Source organism: Salvelinus sp. IW2-2015, linkage group LG12 (assembly GCF_002910315.2).
Source record: "Salvelinus sp. IW2-2015 linkage group LG12, ASM291031v2, whole genome shotgun sequence".
NCBI lineage: Eukaryota > Metazoa > Chordata > Actinopteri > Salmoniformes > Salmonidae > Salvelinus > Salvelinus sp. IW2-2015.
The window spans coordinates 10,230,642-10,252,888 of NC_036852.1; the positions used below are offsets into that span (position 1 = coordinate 10,230,642).

The window sequence follows — 22,247 nt, forward strand, 5'->3', positions numbered from 1 at the left end:
AATTAAATCGGCCATTACGATTAATCGGTCGACCTCTAGTGTGAACGATGCTGAATGGGTGTAGACAAAGAAGAGCTCTCTAGTAGGTGTACCAAAACATTCAAAGGCCATTTCCTCAAACAGTGAGGTTACAAGTTTATCAACTTTCAAAGCAGAATTACTTTCCCATTGTTCCTCAACTGTCGTGTATGATATACCATTTTCTAGTGCAAATGTTGCTACATAAGACCAAATCGAGCCGTCTACGCACTCTMCTCCTCCCACCTTTTACCTTCAGTGCACAACACATCAGCTGTCTGTGAACAGGTGAAAAAACCTTTCCAAGCCAAACCTTCATATCATGACAGCAAACCACTACACAGAGCCTACATTGTTGTCATGTCATAGTCAACTTGAACTAACGCGTTAGTAAACCCGCTACAATCATGCAGTACAGTGTACAGTCAGAAAGCAGTTTAGCAGTTACACCGGCGGGCCCCGGTGGCAATAAATGAATAAAACCAAAAGCTTACCTTGACTTGGAAGAGTTCCAGTGATGGATAGCCATAGCAAGCTAGCTAACAGAGAGTCCCTATCTGTTTGTGCCGGGTGTTTGAGTAGGCTAAACTAGCTAGCTGCATTTGCTAGCTAAGTGAATATATATAGCTCGCTGTCTCTTGCTTGCTTCCCCTTAATTTTGGAAGAAATGTATTTGTTAAAAACTGTTCAACTATTGTCTTTCTCTCTCTTTGAGTCAACTACTTACCACATTTTATGCACTGCAGYGCTAGCTAGCTGTAGCTTATGCTTTCAGTACTAGATTCATTCTCGGATCCTTTGATTGGGTGGAAAACATGTCAGTTCATGCTGCAAGAGTTCTGACAGGAGGACGTCCTCCAGAAGTTGTCATAATTACTGTGCAAGTCTATGGAACGGGTTAAGAACCATGAGCCTCCTAGGTGTTGTATTGAAGTCAATGTACCCAGTGGAGGACAGAAGCTAACTGTGTGTGCTGCTGAGGCTACTATTGACCTTCATTGCAGAACAGTGTGTTCAATTATTTGGTGACAAGTGAATATATTTATTATATTCTTTTTAATGTTTCACAATTTATATWTTCATGAAGTTCACTGAGGAAGATGGTCCTCCCCTTCCTTCYCTGAGGAGCTTCCACTGGTCAAAAAATATATAATATTGATGGACACATAGCTACAGAGAACTCATGGCTGTCTGAGTCTTACCATATTGGCACAGGCTATGGCTGTAACCTGAGTGGCAGGGACAAACCATGCAGGTACACTACCTTCCCTTTTTCACTGAGAGAGGGTGACTGACATTCCKCTGTGTGCATTCTCCACACAGACCCAGGATATCTCTGTTTAATCCAAGGACACAGGACACTGTCTATGAATTCTGTCACACCAGTGGCAKGCAATTAGAGAGCTGTAAAGGTCATGGTTTACGATAGAGTGGATCCTCGCCAGCCAAACCCTTGATTGTTCCTAGGATGAATCTCACTAGACGCAGGGAATTTCACTTTGTGGGACCCTGGGTTTGTTTTGATTATGTCCGAGGGATATCTAGGTCAGTGAGATGTGTTTCACACATAATTGGCCACAAAGAGGCTTCTACCAATTCGACCAATTGAAGCCAAACATAATTTAGACAAGGGTAGCTAGGCAGCCACATATTGTAAGTCCCTGAGTTGTTTTCCATGTGACCTGATCAGGACAAACTCAGGGTCCTATAACCAATGGCAGGGGGAAAACTTGCCTGTGTTGGGCTGCAACTGAAATCCAGTGTGCGTCCCAAATGGCACCCTATTTCCTATATAGTTCACTACTTTTTCAACTTAGGTCCTTGTCAAAAGTAGTGCACTTTATAGGGAATAGGATGCCATTTGGGACGCAGAACCAGTCAGCCCAGGGCCTGGGGAGACCTGGCAGATGAGAGCCCACCAACGCAGGTGGGTGCCTGGGTGGAAGCTCTAATGGGAAGCCATCCATCCCCATTGCCTGCCTGGCATAACCCTGTCCATCACCGGCCTCCCGCCACCACGCCAGGGAAAACCAGCTGATAACACTGAGTTGTCAGCCACCCTAATCCCCCATCAATCAGAGGACAAAGGCTGTTGTCCGCCACACAGGCTAGGCGAAACGATGCAGAGCATATCAAACAGAGTCCCACCTGCACAGGGAGATACTGACCGTTTCAACAGAGCCACATAGAACATCTCTAGACAGCTGCATGCTAGCTGGGGCACATGATACTCATATAGACCACTAACACCTGGCTTTCTGGTGCTTACAAAGAAAGTGATTAAAAGTTATTTACAATGTGTCCCGTGGATTTGTAGCCTGGCATATACACTCTGTCCAGAAGAATAAAATGGGGGTTTCAAGTATCTGTGTATATATGGCTTGGAAATTATTTTGGAATGATAACCCGTTTCTATTGGACAAATGCAAGTAAGTCCCTCCCCGTTGCGTACCATTTGCTTCCGCTTGGTTAATGGTAAACGGTTTCCGTTTCAAGAGTTAATGGATATAGCCTAATGTAGGAAAATATGTAGAAGACTATTGTTTAAAAATTAAATAAATAATCATTTAAATGGCAAACAAACCGGATTAAAAGGGAGGGTATAAAAACAAGCGTCAGCCAAAGTAAGATACGTCAATATATTCCAAAAGAGCCAATTTTGCTTACCTGTTCCAGAATCTTTCGATACCTCTGGTTGGCTTGGTCTATCAACTCCCGAACTGTCCATTCTCCTTTACACGGAACGACCACTGCAGTTGCTCCAAAAGTTACAGTGACTTTCATGTTGTCCTTGTAATCCGAAAAAAAGTTATTTGAAGAACAGCCTTCTTTGATGATCTGTATATTCCTCTGTGATTCCTTCACATGCGAGAGGCTGCGAAGCGCTTGATACCGCTTGATACAGCCTCAACCGAAACCGGAGCAAAAGTGTCACTGGACAAATTTACAATGACAAAATTACACGCGCGCATTAAATAGTACTACTCAAAACTACAATTTACGATAATAAAAAAGATTTGCTTTTCTCAATTATCGGTAAAATTAATAAACGGAGTAGCCTTCATTGTTTTGTCGGCTGAAATATACCTGTTGGTCATTGCACTGACATCCGGAAGTTGATCAACATAAATCACGTCATGGTAGGTTTCCACTAGTTACCACAAACACAAAGTCAAAATTGGCTATACAGTAGTCCTATCGTAAAAATGTATCAAAATAAAAATGAATTTAAGGTTAGGGAAAAGGTTACCAGTGTGGTTAGGTCTAAAATCAGATTTTAAGAAGATACATTTTTTAAATTGGCATGGTTTATGACTGTAGCTGTGGTAAATAGTGACGTSCCAATGTTAGGCTGTTGATAAACGGATTGCTTCGAATATTTATCTTCTAAAAGATTCAACTTCCTCGTCTTTCCGACTTTAAGCCATTTTCTTTTTAACATGACAATGATTGTAAACTATGTAGAGCCAGTTTACCATAAACCCTGCTTTGATTTTATACCCTAAGGTAAGGAGAAAAAAAAATACAAGTTCAAAGCGACAACATGCTTACCAAACAACCACGAGCAAATCACTGCCTAAACTTTTTTTTTCTCCCACCTTTATTTAACCAGGTAGGCAAGTTGAGAACACGTTCTCATTTACAATTGCGACCTGGCCAAGATAAAGCAAAGCAGTTCTACACATACAACAACACAGAGTTACACATGGAGTAAAACAAACATACAGTCAATAATACAGTAGAAAAATAGGTCTATATACAATGTGAGCAAGTGAGGTGAGATAAGGGAGGTGAAGGGGGAAAAAAGGCCATGGTGGCGAAGTAAATACAATATAGCAAGTAAAACACTAGAATGGTTGATTTGCAGTGGAATAATGTGCAAAGTAGAGATAGAAATAATGGGGTGCAAAGGAGCAAAATAAATAAATAAATACAGTAGGGAAAGAGGTAGTTGTTTGGGCTAAATTATAGATGGGCTATGTACAGGTGCAGTAATCTATGAGCTGCTCTGACAGCTGGTGCTTAAAGCTAGTAAGGGAGATAAGTGTTTCCAGTTTCAGAGATTTTTGTAGTTCGTTCCAGTCATTGGCAGCAGAGAACTGGAAGGAGAAGTGGCCAAAGGAAGAATTGGTTTTGGGGGTGACCAGAGAGATATACCTGCTGGAGCGCATGCTACAGGTGGGTGCTGCTATGGTGACCAGCGAGCTGAGATAAGGGGGGACTTTACCTAGTGTAACGGATGTGAAATGGCTAGCTAGTTAGCGGGTACGCGCTAGTAGCGWTTCAATCAGTTACGTCACTTGCTCTGAAACCTAGAAGTAGTGTTGCACCTTGCTCTGCAAGGGCCGTGGCCTTTGTGGAGCGATGGGTAACGATGCTTCGTGGGCGACCGTTGTTGATGTGTGCAGAAGGTCCCTGGTTCGCGCCCGTGTCGGGGCGAGGGGACGGTTTAAAGTTATACTGTTAAAGTTTATTGTTATTGATGCTGTTGACCCGGATCACTGGTTGCTGCGGAAAAGGAGGAGGTTGAAAGGGGGGTGAGTGTAACGGATGTGAAATGGCTAGCTAGTTAGCGGGTACGCGCTAGTAGCGTTTCAATCAGTTACGTCACTTGCTCTGAAACCTAGAAGTAGTGTTGCACCTTGCTCTGCAAGGGCCGCGGCCTTTGTGGAGCGATGGGTAACGATGCTTCGTGGGCGACCGTTGTTGATGTGTGCAGAGGGTCCCTGGTTCGCGCCCGGGGCGAGGGGACGCCATAAAGTTATACCACTGTTACACTAGCAGGGTCTGTAGATGACCTGGAGCCAGTGGGTTTGGCGACGAGTATGAAGCGAGGGCCAGCCAACGAGAGTGTACATGTCGCAGTGGTGGGTAGTATATGGGGCTTTGGGTGACAAAACGGATGGCACTGTGATAGACTGCATCCAATTTATTGAGTAGGGTATTGGAGGCTATGTTGTAAATGACATCACCGAAGTCGAGGATTGTAGGATGGTCAGTTTTACAAGGGTATGTTTGGCAGCATGAGTGAAGGATGCTTTGTTGCGGAATAGGAAGCTAATTCTAGATTTAACTTTGGATTGGAGATGTTTGATGTGACTCTGGAACGAGAGTTTACAGTCTAACCAGACACCTAGGTATTTGTAGTTGTCCACATATTCTAAGTCAGAGCCGTCCAGAGTAGTGATGTTGGACAGGCGGGCAGGTGCAGGCAGCGATCGGTTGAAGGGCATGCATTTAGTTTTACTTGTATTTAAGAGCAATTGGAGTCCACGGAAGGAGAGTTGTATGGCATTGAAGCTCGCCTGGAGGATTGTTAACACAGTGTCCAAAGAAGGGCCAGAAGTATACAGAATGGTGTTGTCTGCGTAAAGGTGGATCAGAGACTCACCAGCAGCAAGAGCAACATCATTGATCTATACAGAGAAGAGAGTCGGTCCAAGAATTGAACCCTGTGGCACCCCCATAGAGACTGCCAGAGGCCCGGACAACAGACCCCTCGATTTGACACACTGAACTCTATCAGAGAAGTAGTTGGTGAACCAGGCGAGGAAATCATTGAGAACCAAGGCTGTCGAGTCTGCCGATGAAGATGTGGTGATTGACAGAGTCGAAAGCCTTGGCCAGGTCAATGAATACGGCTGCACAGTATTGTTTCTTATCGATGGCGGTTAAGATATCGTTTAGGACCTTGAGCGTGGCTGAGGTGCACCCATGACCAGCTCTGAAACCAGATTTAACACCATAGTACCCTCCAAACTCGTCATCAAGCTCGAGACCCTGGGTCTCGACCCTGCCCTGTGCAACTGCGTCCTGGACTTCCTGACGGGCCGCCCCCAGGTGGTGAGGGTAGGTAACAACATCTCCACCCCGCTGATCCTCAACACTGGGGCCCCACAAGGGTGCGTTCTGAGCCCTCTCCTGTACTCCCTGTTCAACCACATATGCGTGGCCATGCACGCCTCCAACTCAATCATCAAGTTTGCGGACGACACTACAGTGGTAGGCTTGATTACCAACAACGACGAGACGGCCTACAGGGAGGAGGTGAGGGCCCTCGGAGTGTGGTGTCAGGAAAATAACCTCACACTCAACGTCAACAAAACAAAGGAGATGATTGTGGACTTCAGGAAACAGCAGAAGGAGCACCCCTACCACATCGACGGGAACAGTAGTGGAGAAGGTGGAAAGTTTTTAAGTTCCTCGGTGTACACATCACGGACAAACTGAATTGGTCCACCCACACAAACAGCGTTGTGAAGAAGGCGCAGCAGCGCCTCTTCAACCTCAGGAGGCTGAAGAAATTTGGCTTGTCACCAAAAGCACTCACAAACTTCTACAGATGCACAATCGAGAGCATCCTGTCGGGCTGTATCACCGCCTGGTACGGCAACTGCTCCGCCCACAAACCGTAAGGCTCTCCAGAGGGTAGTGAGGTCTGCACAATGCATCACCGGGGGCAAACATACCTGCCCTCCAGGACACCTACACCACCCGATGTCACAGGAAGGCCATAAAGATAATCAAGGACAACAACCACCCGAGCCACTGCCTGTTCACCCCGCTATCATTCAGAAGGCGAGGTCAAGTACAGGTGCATCAAAGCAGGGACCGAGAGACTGAAAAGCAGCTTCTATCTCAAGGCCATCAGACTGTTAAACAGCCACACTAACATTTAGTGGCCGCTGCCAACATACTGACTCAACTCCAGCCACTTTAATAAGGGAATTTGATGGAATTATGTAAAAATGTATCACTAGCCACTTTAAACAATGCCACTTAATATAATGTTTACATACCCTACACTACTCATCTCATATGTATATGTATATACTGTACTCTATATCATCTACTGCATCTTGCCATCTTTATGTAATACATGTATCACTAGTCACTTTAAACTATGCACTTTATGTTTATATACCCTACATTACTCATCTCATATGTATATGTATATACTGTACTCTATACCATCTACTGCATCTTGCCTTGGCGTTCTGTACCATCACTCATTCATATATCTTTATGTACATATTCTTAATCCCTTTACACTTGTGTGTATAAGGTAGTAGTTGTGGAATTGTTAGGTTAGATTACTTGTTGGTTATTACTGCATTGTCGGAACTAGAAGCACAAGCATTTCGCTACACTACTCGCCCAAGCCTTCCCCATTTCTCCTTCTCCCAAATCCAGTCAGCTGATGTTCTGAAGAGCTGCAAAATCGGACCCCTACAAATCAGCCGGGCTAGATAATCTGGACCCTTTCTTTCTAAAATTATCTGCTGAAATTGTTGCCACCCCTATTACTGGCCTGTTCAACCTCTCTTTGTGTCGTCTGAGATTCCCAAAGATTGGAAAGCAGCTGCGGTCATCCCCTCTTCAAAGGTGGGGACACTCTTGACCCAAACTGCTACAGACCATATATCTTTCCTACCCTACCTTTCTAAGGTCTTCGAAAGCCAAGTCAAGAAACAGATTACCGACCATTTCGAATCCCACCATACCTTCTCCACTATGCAATCAAAGCAAAGCAAAATCAAAATCAAATTGTATTTGTCACATACACATGGTTAGCAGATGTTAACATGGTTAACATCTGCTAACCATGTGTATGTGACAAATAAATTTGATTTTGATTTGCTTTGCTGGAGAAGGTATGGTGGGATTCGAAATGGTCGGTAATCTGTTTCTTGACTTGGCTTTCGAAGACCTTAGAAAGGTAGGGTAGGAAAGATATATGGTCTGTAGCAGTTTGGGTCAAGAGTGTCCCCACCTTTGAAGAGGGGGATGACCGCAGCTGCTTTCCAATCTTTGGGAATCTCAGACGACACGAAAGAGAGGTTGAACAGGCCAGTAATAGGGGTGGCAACAATTTCAGCAGATAATTTTAGAAAGAAAGGGTCCAGATTATCTAGCCCGGCTGATTTGTAGGGGTCCCGATTTTGCAGCTCTTTCAGAACATCAGCTGACTGGATTTGGGAGAAGGAGAAATGGGGAAGGCTTGGGCGAGTAGCTGTGGGGGGTGCAGTGCTGTTGACCGGGGTAGGGGTAGCCAGGTGGAAAGCATGGCCAGCCGTAGAAAAATGCTTATTGAAATTCTCAATTATAGTGGATTTGTCGGTGGTGACAGTGTTTCCTATCTTCAGAGCGGTTGGAAGCTGGGAGGAGGTGTTCTTATTCTCCATGGACTTTACAGTGTCCCAGAACTTTTTTGAGTTTGTGTTGCAGGGAGCAAATTTCTGCTTTAAAAAGCTAGCCTTGGCTTTTCTAACTGCCTGTGTATTGGTTTCTAGCTTCCCTGAAAAGTTGCATATCACGGGGGCTGTTCGATGCTAATGCAGAACGCCATAGGATGTTTTTGTGTTGGTTAAGGGCAGTCGGGTCTGGAGAGAACCAAGGGCTATATCTGTTCCTGGTTCTAAATTTCTTGAATGGGGCATGCTTATTTAAGATGGTGAGGAAGGCATTTAAAAAAAATAACAAGGCATCCTCTACTGACGGGATGAGATCAATATCCTTCCAGGATACCCCGGCAAGGTCGATTAGAAAGGCCTGCTCACTGTAGTGTTTCAGGGAGCGTTTGACAGTGATAAGTGGAGGTCGTTTGACCGCTGACCCATTACGGATGCAGGCAATGAGGCAGTGATCGCTGAGATCTTGGTTGAAAACAGCAGAGGTGTATTTAGAGGGCAAAAAAACATTCGGCAARATCGGTGTCYWAAAATACCGATTTCCCATTGTTATGAAAACTTGAAACCGGCCCTAATTAATCGGCCATTCCGATTAATCGGTCGACCTCTACTCCAGACGAGTTTCAATGCCATACAACTCTCCTTCCGTGGCCTCCAACTGCTCTTAAATGCAAGTAAAACTACAAATACCTAGGTGTCTGGCTAGACTGTAAACGCTCCTTCCAGACACACATTAAGCATTTCCAATCCAAAATTAAATCTAGAATCGGCTTCACATTCCGCAACAAAGCATCCTTCACTCATGCTGCCAAACACCCTCGTAAACTGACTATCCTACCGATCCTTGACTTCAGCGCTGTCATTTACAAAATAGCCTCCAACACTCTACTCAGCAAATTGGATGCAGTATGTCATGACGTTGCCTGTTTGGGTATAGAAAGCCCCATCCCCCTCTCCCTGCCTCTCCCTGCCTCTCCCTGCCTCTCCCTGCCTCTCCCTGCCTCTCCCTGCCTCTCCCTGCCCCCTACAACTAGGCTGCTGTGGTCACAGAGAGACGTCGTAAATTCCTGAGAATCTCCTCATGGACACACAGTATTAGAGAGAGGGTAAACTTTCATAGAGAACAAAGGGATTTCTTCCACCTCACAGAACTTGAGGTACGAACAGATTTCATGTTCCTGAAAAAGTATAAAAGATCGGTTAAGATTCCAGCTATTAACTGGTCTGTTTGTCACAACTTGGGAAACTCATGGGAGACTGTGTGGCTACATTACCATAGCGCTGCTTATATAATAGCCTCAGATATGAGGTTTACATCTAATTGTTGTATAAGATGAATGAGTGAGTATGATACTGTTTGTATAATTGTGTAATATGATTTTGGACTGTTTAATGAAGAGAAATACAATTCCCTTTTGATTTGAACTAAATCCGAGGACCGCCCTGAGCCCAGTTAGGGTCAGACATCCTGGGACAGCCCTTTTCTGCATTTCCGAATAAAACCCAACTCTGAGAAATTATCACTAGACCATGTTTTTCTCCATTAGGAGGGGAACGAAGGTTGTGTACCATTGCTGAATCTTTTAACCATACCACGTGGTTAAACTCTTAGACTATACCGACAGAATAATAACAAGTCTTTGATATTGATTACTAGTCTGCAGCTAGGAATTCGGTATCATTGAACGCAAAGAACGACAACCGCCGAAACATCCATTCTATAACAAATGTCACTCTGAACTATCCACAATAACCAAGACAGAGACGGACGAAACTCTCCAACAGAAACTAACTTTTCTCCAGCGATCAAGACGACACACTGAGCGTAAATATATATATATATATATATTGATTGCAATTGTTCCCGAATGAGTGAGCGTTCATGTGTAAAGGATTAGCATGTCAATTGTTATAATTATGAACTCTGTAGTGACTTCTTGGTCGACCCCCCCATTTTGCCTTTGTTTAACAAGCCGCTATGCCGGTTTAGAACAATAGGGCATATTCTCCTATAATTTATATAACCATTTTAAGTTTGTTTGTTTGTTTATGCATTTCTGTGAAATTTAGTTAGTAATAAATAAATGATTTAAGAAAATTGATGTATGGATGACTATAGTGAAGACTGGGTTCGTGCAGATAACCAACAATTTACGACTTTTGGAATTAGACTAACGTGAGGTAAAATAAATAAATCATTAATCAGAAGACTATTGATCAGATATGAAAATATCTGAAAGGTTATATTGGGAAATTATAACTTTGTAATTGATACTTTCCCTGGTGCCCCAACTTCCTAGTTAATTAGTTACGTTATTATTTAGTTGATCGCGTAATAACTAATTACAGAGAATCTTTGATAAAAATGAAGTCTTCAATTTAATGACAGTAAAGACACGACAAGTATATCACAGTGCCATCCGTTTTGTCACCAAAGCCCCATATACTACCCACCACTGCGACCTGTATGCTCTCGTTGGCTGGCCCTCACTACATATTCATCGCCAAACCCACTGGCTCCAGGTCATCTGTATGTCTCTGCTAGGTAAAGCCCCGCCTTATCTGAACTCACTGGTCACCATAGCAGCACCTGCCCGTAGCACGCGCTACAGCAGGTATATTTCACTGGTCATCCCCAAAGCCAAGTCGACCTTTGGCTGCCTTTCCCTCCAGTTTTCTGCTGCCAATGACTGGAACGAATTGCAAAAATCACTGAAGCTGGAGACTTATATCTCCCTCACTAACTTTAAGCATCAGCTGTCAGAGCAGCTTACCGATCATTGCACCTATACATAGCCCATCTGTAAATAGCCCACCCAACTACCTCATCCCCATATTGTTATTTTTTTTTTTGCTCCTTTGCTCCCCAGTATCTCTGCTTGCATATTCATCTTCTGCACTATCCATCACTCCACTGTTTAATTGCTAAATTGTAATTATTTTGCCACTATGGCCTATTTATTGCCTTACCTCCCTAATCTTACTACATTTGCACACACTGTATATAGATTTTTCAGTTGTGTTATTGATTGTACGTTTGTTTATCCCATGTGTAACTGTGTTGTTTGTGTCGCACTGCTTTGCTTTATCTTGGCCAGGTCGCAGTTGTAAATGAGAACTTGTTCTCAACTGGCCTAACTGGTTAAATAAATGTGAAATAAAAAAATGGCTTCCACCTATCCAATTCCCTGGTTTTCAGTCGATTTGAAATTCAGAATTAGTCCACTCCCTCACCCCATTTACAGCGCAACCACAACCCTCGTCTCTCCTATCACATCCACTCAACTCATCCCCTCCTCCCATTCCTGACAAGATCCCATAAATATCCCACCTGTCTCTCTTCTATCCTCAAAATAATCATAGAATTATTCTGTCATCTCATTACTACTGTAAACAGCTGGTAAATTGCTTTTACATTTTAAATAGCACATTAATGCATATAGACAGACTCCCCCTCTTATTCTGTCTGTTTCCTTTTTCTTAAGGGAGTTTCTTTGGCCACATCTACCTCAAAAGCGCAAACTGATGGATTCATATAGGACGCGTCCCAAATGGCACCCTATTCAGGGAATAGGGTGCCATTTGGAACGCAGTCATAATCACAACAATCAATTACTTTTTTCTGGCATTGTAATCCCCCTCTAGATATCCCTACTATGAACTGAACAATGCCTCCTTCCCTCTGCTCATCTCATCAGTAGAGAGAGAGAGAGAGAGAGAGAGAAAAAGCCATCTGTGTAGGTAGCCCAGGCCAAGCTAGCCAATCCTGCATTGTGTCCTGTCCTCCTCCTCTCTGGTGGACTGTTTGTCCCACACACACTCAGAATAAAAAATGTATGTTGGATTACACAGTGTTACACCTAGCATTTGCATCGCCATTGAGGAGAAATATGATTCAATTGATGTTTTCCCCCACAATGTGATTGTAGTAGGAGGCGGACTAACTGTATAGTACTGTGGGACTTCGGTTTTTGTGCACGGACTTGGCAGTGGTCAAACCCATTCAATTTACATGAAATGAGTGTCATTGTAGGGGCATTATTGTGCTGCGGTATTGTCAATGTCCATACTGGAGCAGTGGCAGGTGAAGGATGAAAGCCATTACACAGACATTGGTGCTTCAGTGTGGTCATGCATTAAGACTCAACACAAAAGAAAGAGCTACATTATTGTCTCAGTGAGAGCGGTTCAGCCAACTATGGCACACACACACACACACACACACACACACACACACACACACACACACACACACACACACACACACACACACACACACACACACTAATCTTGCTGTTCTTTCTTTTATCTCTATCAATCAATCACATGTATTTTACATCAGCAGTTGTCACAAAGTGCTTATACAGATGGCAAGCCTAAAACCCCAAGAGCAAGCAATGCAGATGTAGAAGCACAGTGGCTAGGAAAAACCTACTAGAAAGGCAGGAACCGAGGAAGAATCCTAGAGAGGAACCAGGCGCTGTATAGTATCCCTCAATTATTTGTAGTACTTACTATAGCATTTTGTAGTATAGTACAGGTACAGGGATGGGCAACTCCCCTTTTGTAGGCAAACAGATACATTTTTGGAACTCAGTCAGGGTCTCCACTTACTGTTGAGAGTTAGAATAATAGAATACATGAGGTGCAATTTCGAAATTTGGTTGTGTAGTAGCAGTTTTTCTCTTGTTATGTCAGTCACTGACTGTCACTAAATTAGTCAGCTAACATTTTGTAGATTGGTCAATTTGTCTAGCCAGCTATCTAAACTTGTAGTAATCATGGTTGAATTACTGACCGGGGGCCCCAATTGATTGTGTTAGTCACTCTCACTGCAAACATTTCTCTCCACCCTGTGGCAAAATGTATAGAATTCCAGGAAATTAGCTCTAAATCTTCATATTTTTCTCTCCACTCTCAAGAGGGAGGCTTTGACTGGATGTGGGTACACAGATCTATGATCCACTGCGGCCCCTCATGATGAGTTCAGATTTTCTGTGACCCCCATGCCAATCAAAGTTGCCCATATCTTCTATAGTAAATATTACAGAAAGAAAACTGTATTAAATACTACAGTAATGTCCACAAAAACACTACAGTCTGCAGAAACACCACTTTTTTTTATTATAGTAAATACTACAGTATTTAATTTGCAGATACCCTGCTCATTACCCTCCCCATATCCCAATTTGTGTCACACATAAGTGAGAATCCTACATGCCAAGTATAGACCCTATATTGTGTTCCCTACAAGTTTTTATTTTGTATATAATTTTTTTTTCTCCCTTTATTCTCACCAATTTCGTGTTATCCAATTGGTAGTTACAGTCTTGTCCCATCGCTGCAACTCCCGTATGGACTTGGGAGAGGCGAAGGTCGAGAGCCGCGTGTCCTCCGAAACACAACCCAGCCGAGCCGCACTGCTTCTTGACACAATGCCGCTTAACCAAGAAGCCAGCCGCACCAATGTGTCGGAGGAAACACCGTACACCTGGTGACCGTGTCAGCATATATTATACCCGGCCTGCAACAGGAGTCGCTASAGTGTGATGGGACAAGAAGGTCCCTGCCAGCCAAACCCTCCCCTAACCTGGACGACGCTGGGCCAATTGTGCGCCACCCCATGGGTCTCCCAGTCGCGACAGAGCCTGGACTCGAACCTTAGACCAAGTGGGGAGGCTTGAAACAGTATGTCCTAGACAAGGTAGCACATCCGGTGAACAGGTCAGGGTTCCATAGCCGCAGGCAGAACAGCAGAAACTGGATCAGCAGCACGACCAGGTGGACTGGGGACAGGAACAGCCAGGAGTCGTCAAGCCAGGTAGTCCTGAGTCATGGTCCTATGRCTCAGGTCCACTGGGAGGGGAGACAGAGAGAGAGATTTCACTTTTGTTTATTATCTATTTCACTTGCTTTGGCAATGTAAACATATGTTTCCCATGCCAATAAAACCCATTGAATTGAATTACACCAGATAGGACAGAATGGCTCTAACTCCTCGGCACATAGACTATTGCAGCATAGATTCTGGGGACTGAAACAGAGGGGGTCGAGGGACACTGTGGCCCCCTCCAAAGTTAGGTAGGATATAATCCCACCCACTTTKCCAAAGCACAGCCCCCACACCACAAAAGGGATATCAACAGTCCACTAATTTACTACTCTGAGACCAGATTGAGTATAGCCCACGAAGATCTCCCCACCACACAAGCCTCAATCATAGGACCTCTAAAGAGATGAGTCTTAGGTTGAGATTCAGATTCAGAAAACTTTAATGTCCTCAGAGAAGCAATTCATCTTGTAGCAGTCATAAAACATATCACATATATTTTTTTAAATAGCTAAGGATATTTGCAAGTAAATAGACAGGATAAGTGCAGTTTCATAATGCAAGGGCTAAGTGCAAGTAGTCTAACATTTTGTTAATAAGTTGCAGAATTGCATTCGGAATAAAAGAGTACTTGGCCCTATTTTTTTAACCTTAGGTAGTCTGTACCTGTGGCCAGAGGGAAGGAGCTGGAATTCAGGGTGGAGTGGATGGGAAGAGTCAACCGCTATTTTATTCTCCATATGGCGGGTTCTGCCCAGGTAGAGAGAGGACAGTTCTTGATGTTGCTGCCCCATGATTTCTCCACAAGTTCTGACTATCTTGCCCAACCAATTTTTCTGTGCAACCTTGATATTCCCAAACAAGCAGGTTAAGCAGTAGGACAGAATTCTCTCAACGAATGATTTATAAAAGAGAACCATGATGGTTAGATCAACATTTAAAAACAGTGCAGTTTCCATAGGAAATACAGTCTCTGTTGGTTTTTCTTAAAAATAGCGTCAGTACACTGATCCCAGGACAGCTTGTTGTCAACGACTAGCCGAAGGTGTTTGTACTCCACTATTTCAATGGACTCACCTTTTATCAGTGATGGTGTGTGCATGGCAGTGTTCCTTTGAAAGTCAATCACCWTGTCCTTTGTTTTTKATGTATTTMATWTTAGATGGGATGACTCACACCATCGTGTCTGCGTCTCTCACATGGACCGGCAGACCATTCCATAAAAATGGAGCTCTATGGGAGAAAGCCCTGCCCTCCAGCTGTATGCTTAGAAATTCTAGGAACAATAAGGAGGCCAGTGTCTTGTGACCGTAGAGTATGTGTAGGTATGTACGGCAGTACCAAATCGAAAAGATAAGTAGGAGCAAGTTGACGTCATAGATGCTACCAGAGGTAAGAGGGAGTCTATACATCCTGATTGAAACGCTGAACAAAGTATAACATACCTCCTTTCTACTGTTCCTCTTGCAAAAAAGTGTCACGTCCTCCACCCATAGTTCCTTTTTTTCAATATGGATCCTTTTTGCACACAATACCTACCTTTTAGAAGGGGAAGAACAATAGAAAGCACATTCATAAGGTCCTTCGTCCTGTTGACTCTTTGTTCTCTGATGTCACTTCCCTTTTGATCAGCCAGTGTAGCTGTTTGCTGATCCACCTGTCCCACTGGTCTGGTAGGTTGAGGTAAAACATTACCGTATGTGTTGGGCAATATGCTCAGCACAAAATAGTTCCCACTGTCATCCATCCCTACAGAGAATGCGAAAGAGGGGTTGTGTGTGTGTATGTGTGTGTGTGCGCGCGCGCGTGAATTTGGGATTTGATTAACTTCTGCTATATTACACAGTAAAAATCGCAGGATGTTTTTGTGTCTAACTTTCTGGGAATGCAGTTTTGAGGGTAGTTGTCACGGTCAATAATGTTGTTGATTTGCTTTCAGATTTCGGTCAGTGGCAGGTTTTTAAAGAGCAGAATCGACTGGTTCTCAGCAGTCGTGCCACCACCTCTGTGTTTTAGCTCAGTGTGGGATCAGGTTTTATCAATAGCCGTCCTCCTGCTTACAATAACAGGCTAAAACAGTAACATGGATTACTCACAGAGCCCCACAGAGGGACCGTTATGTTTGTGTGTGTGTGTGTGTGTGTGTGTGTGTGTGTGAAACATATCCACGTCCTTCTTTCTCAAGGGTTTCGTCATCCTCCTTTCAACACCTGGAAGATTTAGATCCAATCCATTTGATCTGTCGTCACTGTTATTAGAGGTTAAGCATATAAATCTGTGCATATAAATCTGTGCCGATAAATCAAAGGATGCCTTTGCCTTGGATGTATTGTTTTTCCAGGGATATTCTCTCTCCATAAATGTTATGGGAGATAAGGCCGCGGGAATCAGGATGTAACACACACACACACACACACTCACAGTGAGAGAGCTGCACACACACACACACAAACACACGGAGAGCTGTGCAAATAGAGGGAGCGCCAGGTCTTCTGTTTTCATTTTCAGCCGAGGATTCGGCGGGCAGCTATCAATGTTTTAACAACCCCAATTCAATTTCACCTCGTAACCAAACAACGGCGTGGTTATGTGTCAGAACCGCCTCAGGCCATCTCTTGAACTCCCAATGTTGTGGTGGAGACAAGGTAGATAGAAACAGGGTAATGTAACTGCACATTTCATGTGCTTATGTCATTGATAATTCATTAATGTGTTAATGTAAGTTTTAAGTATAGTCCATAATGGCCCAAAGTTGCCCCTAACTGCAAATGCAGGACCTTTAATCTATATATTAACCAGTCCCCAATCTTAGCCTTAACCAATAGAAGGGTAGGAGAATATGTCAACCCAGACCAATGGTTAAGGTCTACCTACCCTTAATGTCAGCCGCTTTACACTGTCTGGGATCTAAAGAGTGTGTGTATAGGTGCTTGCRTGCACGTGTGTGTCTATCCGTGCGCGTGTGCATGTGAGTGCGTCTTTTCTGTCAGGGCACCATGGTGATCATGTATCAAGAGGCGGGTTCGTGGGTAGATGGCTTGAGTAATGTTGAGTACAGTATTCTCTCTCCACTCAACTATTCTCTCCAGGCCCAAAACCTCCACAATGAAAAAAAACATGTAACCATTCTCATCCTCCATATCCTGAAGGAAGGCTGTTTTGTGGGTTACGAGATCTTCAGTTTCTTGGCAATTTCTCGCATGGAATAGCCTTCATTTCTTAGGACAAGAATAGACTGAGTTTCAGAAGAAAGTTCTTTGTTTCTGGCCATTTTGAGCCTGTAATCAAACCCACAGATGCTGATACTCCAGATACTCAACTAGTCCAAAGAAGGCCAGTTTTATTGCTTCTTTAATCAGAACAACAGTTTTCAGCTGTGCTAACATAATTGCAAAAGGGTTTTCTAATAATCAATTAGCCTTTTTAAAATGATAAACTTGGATTAGCTAGCACAACGTGCCATTTGGAACACAGGAGTTATGGTTGCTGATAATGGGCCTCTGTACGCCTATGTAGATATTCCATTAATAATCAGCCGTTTCCAGCTACAATAGTCATTTACAACATTAACAATGTCTACACTGTATTTCTGATCAATGTGATGTTATTTTAATGGACAAAAKATGTGCTTTTCTTTCAAAAACAAGGACATTTCTAAGTGACCCTAAACTTTKGAACGGTAGAGTATACAATTAAAAACATTACATTACATTTCACAACACATTGTGTTCCCTCAGGCCACTACTCTACTACCACATATCTACAACACAAAATCAATGTGTACGTGTGTAGAGTGCATGTGTTATCGTGTGTGTGTGTGTATGCGTGTCTGTGCCTGTGTGTGTGTGTGTGTGTCTCTTAATTACAAGGATGTAATTACGTTTCCTCAATGTTTCCTAAGGGGAAACTATAAAAGGAAATAGGTGTATGTGTGATTATATGGTCAGGAGATTTTCTTTACCATGTGACCTGATCAGGTTTTCATGAGGCTTTAGGGCCCGGATATATTCCTTGTCAGTAACATGGTCAAGAAGCACTCTATACATGTCTACCACAATAAGACTCGTATCTCCATGCAACGGTGGTGAATAGAAGAGATTAACAAGTGAAGTCTGAGTTTCTCACCCTGTTTCCTATTCTCTATTCACCTCAATGGGTAAATGGGAAGCTGTAAAAAGCAGATAGGTGCCAGACGCCCACACACACATGCACACATTCTCTAATGGATCAAATTAGTTTGCTGTCACACAGACGTGTTTCTTACTCCTCTCATCCTGTCGTTTTTTTTCTCCTTTCTTTCTTTTCCTCTTTTTTGTTTTTTACACCTCGCCCTAGCTGCCGCCGGAAAGAGTAAGTGGGTAATAGTAAAACTACATTGATGAGAGTTGCTTTAATTTAAGTTATTTATACCAAATAGAAGTTTATTTGTCACGTGCRCTGAACGCAACAGGTGTAGACCTTACAGTGAAATGCTTACTTACAGGCTCTAACCAATAGTGCATAAAAGGTATTAGGTGAACAATAGGTAAATTAGTCAGGCTGATTGAGGTACTATGTACATGTAGATATGGTTAAAGTGACTATGCATATATGATCAACAGAGAGTAGCACTAGCGTCAAAGAGGGGTTGGCGGGTGGTGGGTGGCAGGACACAATGCAGATAGCCCGGTTAGCCAATGTGTGGGAGCACTGGTTGGTCGGCCCCAATGGAGGTAGTATGTACATGAATGTATAGTTAAAGTGACTATGCATATATGATAAACAGAGAGTAGCAGCAGTGTATAAAGAGGGGTTGGGGGGGCACACAATGCAAATAGTCCGGGTAGCCATTTGATTACCTGTTCAGGAGTCTTATGGCTTGGGTGTAAAAACTGTTGAGAAGCCTTTTTGTCCTAGATTTGGCACTCCGGTACCGCTTGCCATGCGGTAGTAGAGAGAACAGTCTACGACTGGAGTGGCTGGGGTCTTTGACAATTTTTAGGGCCTTCCTCTGACACCGCCTGATGTAGAGGTCCTGGATGGCAGGCAGCTTAGCCCCAGTGATGTACTGGGCCGTACGCACTACCCTCTGTAGTGCCTTGCGGTCGGAGGCCGAGCAATTGCCGTACCAGGCAGTGATGCAACCAGTCAGGATGCTCTCGATGTTGCAGCTGTAGAACCTTTTGAGGATCTCAGGACCCATGCCAAATCTTTTTAGTTTGTTGTGCCCTCTTCACGACTGTCTTGGTGTGTTTGGACCATTCTAGTTTGTTGTTGATGTGGACACCAAGGAACTTGAAGCTCTCAACCTGTTCCACTACAGCCCCGTTGATGAGAATGGGGGCATGCTTGGTCTTCCTTTTCCTGTAGTCCACAATCATCTCCTTACTCTTGGTTACGTTGAGGGATAGGTTGTTATTCTGGCACCACCCGGCCAGGTCTCTGACCTCCTCCCTATAGGCTGTCTCGTCGTTGTCGGTGATCAGGCCTACTACTGTTGTGTCGTCTGCAAACTTAATGATGGTGTTGGAGTCGTGCCTGGCCATGCAGTCGTGGGTGAACAAGGGAGTACAGGAGGGGACTGAGCACGCACCCCTGGGGAGCTCCATTGTTGAAGATCAGCGTGGCAGATGTGTTGCTGCCTACCCTCACCACCATGCACTCTCTTTGCGGGAGATCTTACGAAAAAATATAATTGTCCATGGCGACTGCAGCATAACCACATTTTCTGCCTAATCATGGCGAGAGCGACGTCTAACATTTGATTTGGGCAAGTATGTGCTGTGTTTACAACAGAAGCAAACGAGGTGGACATAAAAGAGCGAGGGAACAGAGGGAAACTGGCTTGCCGCTGCCGTGAATCTCACACTTTTAATGAGCCTAAATGGCACCTTTTTCCTTGTCATTCGAAATATCCTGCTTGTCTGCACAGTCGAGATAAACCTCTATAGCTTGAGAGTCATACTATACGTTCACATATTCAAGTGGTTTCTCTATTTCATCTTGATATGCGTCCGGTTTATGAAGGGGCGGAGGGATACGTTTGGTGATATCATTCAGTCTTGAGCTGTTCTGTTACAGTAGCTACAAAGATTTGCTTAGATATAGTTTCCTCGAGTGAAGAGATTGATRCCATACAGTGGCTCTCTCAGTATTTCCTTGCAACTTATTTATTTGCCTCCTTCTCAAACCCCATTGGAGAAGAAGGCCAATACAGTTGGGAAGAAGGCGAGAAATAGGATGCAAGGAATCCCAGGAAATGAATTGAGATGGAGCCTGTCACACTGTGACGTGTGACTACTGAGTATTATGTGAACGTTTTGAGCTGGACGTGTCAATGTATAACCTTCGAGCAGAATTACTGTCACGAAACCCCTAGTTTTAAAGCAGTGGAGGCTGCTGAGGGGAGGATGGTGAATAGAATGGCATCAAACCATGTTTGATGTGTTTGATATCATTCCACTGATTCCACTCCAGCCACTACCATGAGCCCGTCCTCCCCAATTAAGGTGAGGACCAACCTCCTGTGTTTTGAAAACCTTTGTTTTCTGGAAGATGTTCTGCGCCATTTTCCCTGGCGCAGAATACAAATATGTGGTGTGTATATAGACAGTTTGGACAAAATATAAGTAGGAAAAAGATATGTACAGCAGTAGTTGTATAGGATGAGCTATGTCAAGAATACAGTATGTATACACTGAGTGTACAAAATATTAAGGACACCCTCCTAATMTTGAGTTGTCGAAAGCATTCCACAGGGATGCTGGCCCATGTTAACTCCAATTCTTTTCACAGTTGTGTCAAATTGGCTGGATGTCCTTTGGGTGGTGGACCATTCTTGATACACACGGGAAACTGTTGAGCGTGAAAAACCCAGCAGCATTGCAGTTCTTGACACAAAATGGTAAGCCTGGCACCTACTACCATACCCATAGTCTATGTGTCGGGGGGCTAGAGTCAGTCTTTCCTATCCGCTGTAATTCTACTGTCTTATCTGGTGTCCTGTGTAAACATACTTATACTCCCTCTAATCCCCCCATCTCTCTCTCCCTCTCTCTTCCCTCCCGAAGCACCTGAGCCCAAAGGACCATGCCTCAGGACTACCTTGCCTGATGACTCCTGGCTGTCCCCGTCCCCAGTCCACCTGGTTGCAGGTGTTCATAATGTTTTGTACACTCAGTGTATTGTAATACGCAATTTTCGGGGGCCACTTTTGGCTCATGAGCACTACTTTCAAAACTACGAGCTAAAAAGCATACAAAAGTACCTGAGAATCTCTTTAAGGGTGATAGGAGACTTTCCTGATTAAAGCTGATTTAAAGACACTCCTGATCAGAGTGACTTCAACGACAACTAACTAATTATGTGTAACCTTTATAGAAGGCCCTCTTATTAGCATAATGGATGGTTTAGTTTGGATGGACTGCTCAAGCTCCATTCAAACGAACGTCTGTCAAGTTCTTCAGTAGAGTGTAAACATAAATGTGTTAACTCATTTCAGGCCCTGTAGGTTAAGGCAGTTTTCTCTGTCAAGATGAGCTTGTTGGTGTGTGCGTGAGCGCATTCGTGTGTGTGTGTGTGGTACTCGTCATCACATCACACCCCATTAACGCGTGTCAACGGCGGTACCAGAACTAATGATGTTCCATCAACCAAACACAGTCAAATAAGTCATGTAAATATGCACTAAATACAAATCCACACACATCACACGTCATCATTTAACCTCAATAGCCCCCTCCAAAAGGTATTATACGCTGAGCTTATAGTGCATAAGAGTACGGTTGGTTCCCTGTCTGTATTACCTCCCCCCCCCACACACACACATTGATGGCCATATTCAATAGAGAGAGAATGGAGAGAAGGATGGGGGGTTGGAGACAGCAAAAATAGTAATAAAAAAGAGAATAACAGAGATCAATATGGCCCTACTGCCATTCAAAAAACAATACTCATTCCAAATCTGTAGAAGACGGGCACAATGCAACCTTTTCACATAATGGATCGCTCGTCTAGACCAGAACAATTACTGTATAATTGGTTTGTCAGACCAACTCGGATTCACCTGACTTTGACTTGTATGTTGGATCCAAACACTGGATGGTCAGAGAACGATGTTTCCACTGAAATTGATGAGACAGCAGCAAAAACATCGACTAGTAAAAATGTGTCAATGGATTTGTTTTGGACTTGAACGAGGGTAAGCCTTGTCCAAGCCAGAATGGCCC

The 22,247-nt window shown here is 43.7% G+C and overlaps 1 protein-coding gene and 1 long non-coding RNA gene across 3 annotated transcripts in view; both read right to left on the reverse strand.

Moving 5' to 3' along the window:
• The window catches only part of pard3ba (par-3 family cell polarity regulator beta a), a 198,442-nt gene extending 195,309 nt beyond the window's left edge, over positions 1-3,133 (reverse strand). For both annotated transcript variants that reach the window (XM_023997820.2, XM_023997819.2), the window contains exon 1: positions 2,686-3,133. In XM_023997820.2, coding sequence (XP_023853588.1) covers positions 2,686-2,802 — 117 coding nt within the window. In that variant the 5' untranslated portion in view covers positions 2,803-3,133. The remainder of the gene's footprint in view (positions 1-2,685) is intronic.
• Positions 3,134-13,341: 10,208 nt separating this feature from the next.
• Positions 13,342-15,650, reverse strand: LOC111971153 (uncharacterized). The gene is made up of 3 exons (XR_002878231.2): positions 15,486-15,650; positions 14,707-14,790; positions 13,342-14,066 (listed from the first exon to the last, which is right to left on the reverse strand). It is a non-coding gene; the product is annotated as an uncharacterized lncRNA (long non-coding RNA).
• Between the last annotated feature and the right edge of the window lie 6,597 nt (positions 15,651-22,247).